This window comes from Amblyomma maculatum, chromosome 4, assembly GCF_055883805.1.
Source record: "Amblyomma maculatum isolate TAMU_Amacu chromosome 4, ASM5588380v1, whole genome shotgun sequence".
NCBI lineage: Eukaryota > Metazoa > Arthropoda > Arachnida > Ixodida > Ixodidae > Amblyomma > Amblyomma maculatum.
The window spans coordinates 36,423,871-36,430,097 of record NC_139347.1 but is presented as its reverse complement, the minus strand read 5'-3'; the positions used below and the strand labels follow the sequence as shown (position 1 = coordinate 36,430,097).

Genomic DNA, 6,227 nt, shown 5'->3' with positions numbered 1-6,227 from the left:
GTTCATGACGTGCGTCGACTGCACTTGTAATTTCCACATTGGAAAATGCAGCGGCGTGACCGAACGATCGTTTAGGATGATGAAAGAAACCACTAGGAAAGCGCTGAAATACCCAGCTTGCAAGCAAGCAGCTGGACAGACCGATTCAGATAATGTCTTGGAAAATTTCCAAGCAGAACTAGCGGAAATAAACAGAAAATTGTCTGGCATGCTCGTACTGGAGACCAAATTAGACAAGCTAATGAACATGCAGGAAACTGTGTTGAACATCGAGAGGTCAGTACAGCTTCTGTCTGACACTTATGATGACATAAAAGTGAACCTACAACGACAGGACAAAGAAATAGGCGACTTGCGGCGTCGAGTGGAGGCTGTTGAGAGTGGAAGCGGTGAAAGTACTGTCCAAACACTAAAACAAGAATTAAATGAACTCGAACAGTATAGCCGCCACCAGAACATTGAAATCCATGGGCTTGAGCTGAGTGAAAATGAAGACCTCATGGCTGAAATTAACAAGATTGCCCGAAAATTGGAGCTCCCTGATTTATCCGATAGCAACGTTGAACATGTGCATCGTTTGCCCCCCAAAAAGGACAGAAGGCCTGTGGTGATTGTAAGGTTTTCCAACCGAGCCCTCAGGCGCAAATGGTTTGAAGCACGCAAGTGCGCGCAAGAAAAGTTGACCAACATCAGCTTCTATGAAAACTTGACAGCAATGAACAGGCGATTGCTGTGGCTGGCGAAGATAAGGGCAAAGGAATATGACTACAAATTCGTGTGGACTTCTGAGGGTAAAGTGTTTGTAAGAAAACAAGCAAAAGCAAGTGCTATCAGGATTGCAACCGAAAATGACCTGAGCAAAATTCTTTAGGTTAGTGACGACGGCTATTTCGATTTCAAGAAATCAAGATGGCGTACCACACGACTACTTCGTTCAATGATCTGGTGAAAAGTAACAAGTGTTTTCGTGAAAAGGGGCTTTCTTTTTTTCATTTAAATACACAGAGTCTGAGGAACAAACAAGATGACGTTAGTACATACCTCTCACAACTACAGTGTTCCTTTGATTTCTTGGCTTTTTCAGAAACATGGTTCTCAAGTGTCACTGATGTTACGAATTTTCCGGGTACAGTCACGTTTCTGTTTATCGTGTGCAAAAACGGGGTGGAGGTGTGTCCCTATTTATCCGCGACTGTTTTCACTATGATACCATAAACGACTTTACCTGCATGTGTGACGACCTTGAAACTGTTGCCATCATGTGCAAAAACATTGCCATCGTATGCGTCTACCGACCGCCCCAGGGCACGCTGTCAATTTTTTTAAACTACATTGAATCACTCATGGATTTTGTCAATTCCTGGAAGAGGCATGTAGTGATCATAGGGGACTTTAATATCGATCTTAACTCTAATAACCCTGCTAAAGTTCAACTTCTTGAAATTATGCTTCAAAATGGTTGTGAGAACGTCATTGAACAGCCTACGAGAGTCACATCGAATACAAGTACTCTGATCGACTTATGTTTCACAGATTTTTCTAAGTCTGCTAGTTGCTCCGGTGTACTTTGTTCAGGACTGAGCGATCATCTACCAATTTTTGTAGCATTACCGATCGCCACACGTACACAATGCACAAATAATACTATCCGTATCATCAATGACGGCGGAAAAAAGACCTTTCATTCACTTGTTGATAACTTGAACTGGGCGAACGTATATAAGGAACCCGATCCATCTGTATCCTACGATATTTTTATGTCCGAATTACAAATTTGTTACGATGCTGCATTCCCCCTCACAACAATTGTTCGGCACAAGAAAGCAAGGAAAGAATGGATTACGAATGACCTTTTTAAGCGCATAAAACACAAGGATAAGCTGTTCGAACAGTTTCTGCGGACGCGTGATATTGCAAAGCTGCAAGAATTCAAGCGGTTCAGAAACAAACTTAGCTCTGACTTAAAGAAAGCCAAGTGTAGATTCTATCAACATAAGTTCGAAAAGTGCGCAGATAACCCCCGAAAAACATGGAAACAATTCAGTGAACTAAACGCCACGCACGTTTCTGGTATACCATTTGAATTAGTTATAAATGGAGCCACTTATTCGGAGCAAAACTTAGTTAACCTTATCAATGATCATCTAGCTAACGCAGGTGCTGGAAACTTTTCATCTCTTTCATTGCCTCACAGCAGTCTGGAGAGATATATAGGACAGGCGCTGCTTGAAAGTGCATTTTTAACGCCCACTTCTGAGGATGAGATAAACCTTATAATAAACTCGTTCGATAACCGATCGGCAGCTGGCCACGACGACATTAAAGCCGCACCTATAAAAGAAACTGCCCACTTAATCTCAAAACCACTCGCTTACATCTGCAACCGCATACTCGCTTCGGGAATCTTTCCTGAGAAAATGAAGATAGCTCGTGTCGTCGTCATTCACAAGGGAGGAAAATACAGTGACCTGAACAACTATAGGCCGATTTCAGTTTTGCCTCTTTTTTCGAAAGTGATTGAACGTGTCATACACAAACGCCTCAACAACTTTTTTGTTGCAAAAAACATCATATCAACAAAGCAGTACGGGTTCCAGAAAGGAAGATCAACTGAAATGGCTCTCGTACAAATAAAAATAAAATAATTAAAAATATTGAGGATAAGCTGTACACCGTTGGAATATTTCTAGATTTTCGCAAAGCCTTCGATTCCATCAAACATCATATTTTGCTAAGAAAACTGGAAATATGTGGAATTAGGGGCATAGCACTTCAACTCATGCGCAGTTACCTTAAGTCGCGTTTTCAGTTCGTATGCCTACATGGCTACAAATCAAACCCAAGGACTGTAAAATATGGTGTACCGCAAGGATCTATATTAGGCCCTTTGCTCTTCTTGATCTATATAAACGATATAGTTAACATTCCTCAAACTGATGACATAGTATTATATGCAGACGATACGAATGTATTCTTCTCTGGAACAAATCTTAATGAACTTGAAAACACTGCTAACACGTGGCTATTAAATCTTAGTGTATGGCTAAACTTAAATAGTCTTGAACTCAACGAGAAAAAAACTAAATTTATGCTTTTCTGTGCAAAAAACAAACCAATAGATTACGATTTTAAGCTTCGCTACGGCTCTTGCTACCTTGAACGTGTCAGCTCCCATTCCTTTCTAGGAGTTAAATTCCATCACAACCTAGGCTGGAGCGACCACATAGACCACACCCGTGTCAAGATAGCGAGAGCTATTGGTATGCTTTCCCGGCTTCGAGATCTTATACCTTGCTCGCTGAAAAGACAGTTGTATTTCTCTCTTATCCATTCTCGCATCAGTTATTGTCTTCTTATCTGGGGTACTTGTAACAAAACTGACTTGAAAAAAATATCAGCCCTCCAGTCGCGTGCAGCTCGGTTACTTTTACCTGCAGGAAACAACACAAATAGTTGCTCGGCAAATACACAGTCTCGAATGATCCCTGTGAAAATCATGTATGAACTCAAAATATGTGTGTTTATTTATAACGAAATAAAAACAAATTACATTAATTTTTTTAACACGTACCTAAACAGATCTACTGGTTACAGCTTGCGTCAAACTTCTGTTGTGGTAAATAGGCCTCGTACTAACTACGGAACACAATCAATTGAGCATCAGATCATGTTGATGTGTAATTCTCATCCGTTTGTAATAGATGCAGCTAAAAATAGTTCCACGCACAGGGGTTTTAAACGCATCTGTTCGTCTTTCTTTTTGTCTAACGTTGTGTCCTAACAAAATGTTTACTTCTGGTTCCGTTTGATGTAACCCTGCTGGGGGGGGGGGGGGGGTCCTGTGGTGCGGTGGCCTCATAGATTGTTCATAGTAGGATGTCGTGCGGTCTGTGTGGCATATCGTGCGGTCTGTATGATATGCCATACAGTTCGTATATGCCGTGCGGATGGGGTGGTGTGTCGTGCAGATTGTGCGGTGTTCTGTGGTGGATGGTCTGTGGGGTTGTTGCGTCGTAGGAATGCTGTATCGGTTCGAACAACCCTAATGTATTGCATTACTGTACCATTTTTGTATATGATTTAGTGTGTATTATTATTTTATTATCTGTATATATTTACAAGAACTGTTTATGATGCGTCTGTTTTGTAAGCGATGGCAAAGACAGCCTTTTGTTGTTGTACAATGCAATACCGCTCCTGCTGCTGTACCCAGGCGAGGACAAGACCCAGTCAGGAGGTTTAGCACCTCCTTTTGTCTTGCCTCGTGGGCAATACCTGTATGTTGCCCGAAGGAGAAATAAACAAAAAAAAATTGTCGAAAGACAATATTAAGTAAATTAGAAAACTTAACCTAAACTACTCGTTAATTATTTGCCAAAGAAAACATTCACTGTGATGCACAAGGCGACTGGCAGCCGTATGAAGTGGATTTTCGGACCTATCCCCAATATCTAATTCTTTAACCCTTGGCACAAGTTAGCTGGCGCTCCATACATACATACATACATACATACATACATACATACATACATACATACATACATACATACATACATACATACATACATACATACATACATACATACATACATACATACATACATACATACATACATACATACATACATACATACACACACACACACACACACATACATACATACATACATACATACATACATACATACATACATACATACATACATACATACATACATACATACATACATACATACATACATACATACATACATACATACATACATACATACATACATACATACATACATACATACATACATACATACATACATATATATATATATATATATATATATATATATATATATATCGATTTGGTAATCAATACAATGGGAAAGAAAGCGTGGAGAAGGATAACTGCAAGTAAACAGGGATTAATTGGAGAAATATATGGGAGAGGCCTTCGCCCTGTAGTGGGTATAGTCAGGCTGATGATGAAACAGGGATCGGTATCAACTGACTTGAAGAGTAGTGGATCGAAGGGCACTGCTCGGTACATCACCTGCATTCTTTTGTAAGACGATCGTAGATAATTTTATCTATTGTGCAGCGCATCATGAACTTCATGTTATTTACCTGGAGACGGCTGTCGACAGGCTTCGGGCCATCACTAGGGCTTTTGCAGGGAATGAACCACATTTGGCACGACAGAGTAGGTAGTCTTGGCATCCGGAAAACGGCATTGGCAAGCTTCAAAACGCATCAGAGTAGACGATGATGATTTCAAAGTTTATTACCGGTAGGTAAATGTTTGCCACGCTGCGAGACGCCCTCAGTCAAGGAGGGTACCTGCAGCGGCTGCCGTGAGAGCCTGATCCAATCTGCCATATTGTTCTGGTCATCTTATTCCGAGATGGACAGTGCGGCTTCTCTCGTGTCCCCGATTTCACCAAAGGCTGGCAATTAGAGAATAAAGAAATATTGCTCTTGAGAGCTATTCCAGTTGAATAGAAGGGTCAGAAGCATTCTGAATTCTAAGGACCCGGTTCTTTTTCATCCAAGAAATCTTGGGTCATGCAAGAGCCATGGAAAAAGCACATGTCTTTCCCAAATATTTGTTTATCAAATGCTTTTTAGCATGAGGCTGGCACTAAGGAAAGAAGCATGCGGCTGGAACGGTCCCCGTTTTCTGATTTATCAGGAAAAAATAAATAAATCCGTCCAAGATTTTCGCAGTCATAAGGGACAATTCTTATAATCTAATATAGAAATACGAACAGCATGGCAAGGTGCCTGGCATATAAACGAAATATGCTCTGTGAGTGCTGCTCCTAAAGACGGTTAATTGGTGGACTTCAAATAAGCGTACGTGAATGTGACTATTAGATGTGGATGAGAACTGTGTTCTTTTTTTGGTTGTTGTTTAGTCTGGTTTGTGGGGAATTATGGAATAATTAGGGAGACAAATCTTTTTTCATTTGAGTGTATTTGATCTCTGAGTAAATGACAAGTTCTGTACGTTGCGTATTGCTAGTCGTGCGGCTTAGCCGGTTAGGGTCAGGCCTAAGGCGCTACAAACGCCGGGGATTGAACCTAGAGCGCCTAAAAGCGAATCCGAAATACATTTAGACCTTATTCTCGCTTCGTTTTTGACGTCTTGATGAGACAAGACAAAGCCAATACATGCGGAATGCACACGACACGTGCAATTCTTGCTTTTTAGGTATGCAGATTTTAAACGTAAT

At 40.8% G+C, this 6,227-nt stretch overlaps 1 protein-coding gene across 1 annotated transcript; it reads left to right on the top strand.

The window, feature by feature from the left end:
• Window positions 1-208: 208 nt before the first annotated feature.
• On the top strand, window positions 209-871 carry LOC146190708 (uncharacterized). Its single transcript, XM_084600229.1, has one exon. The coding sequence runs from the start codon at window positions 209-211 to the stop codon at window positions 869-871; it is 663 nt and encodes a 220-aa protein (XP_084456355.1).
• The last annotated feature ends 5,356 nt before the right edge of the window (window positions 872-6,227 follow it).

Excerpts from the sequence above, each read along its gene's own strand:
- LOC146190708 (XM_084600229.1), top strand. The coding sequence starts at position 209 with ATGCTCGTACTGGAGACCAAATTAGACAAGCTAATGAACATGCAGGAA.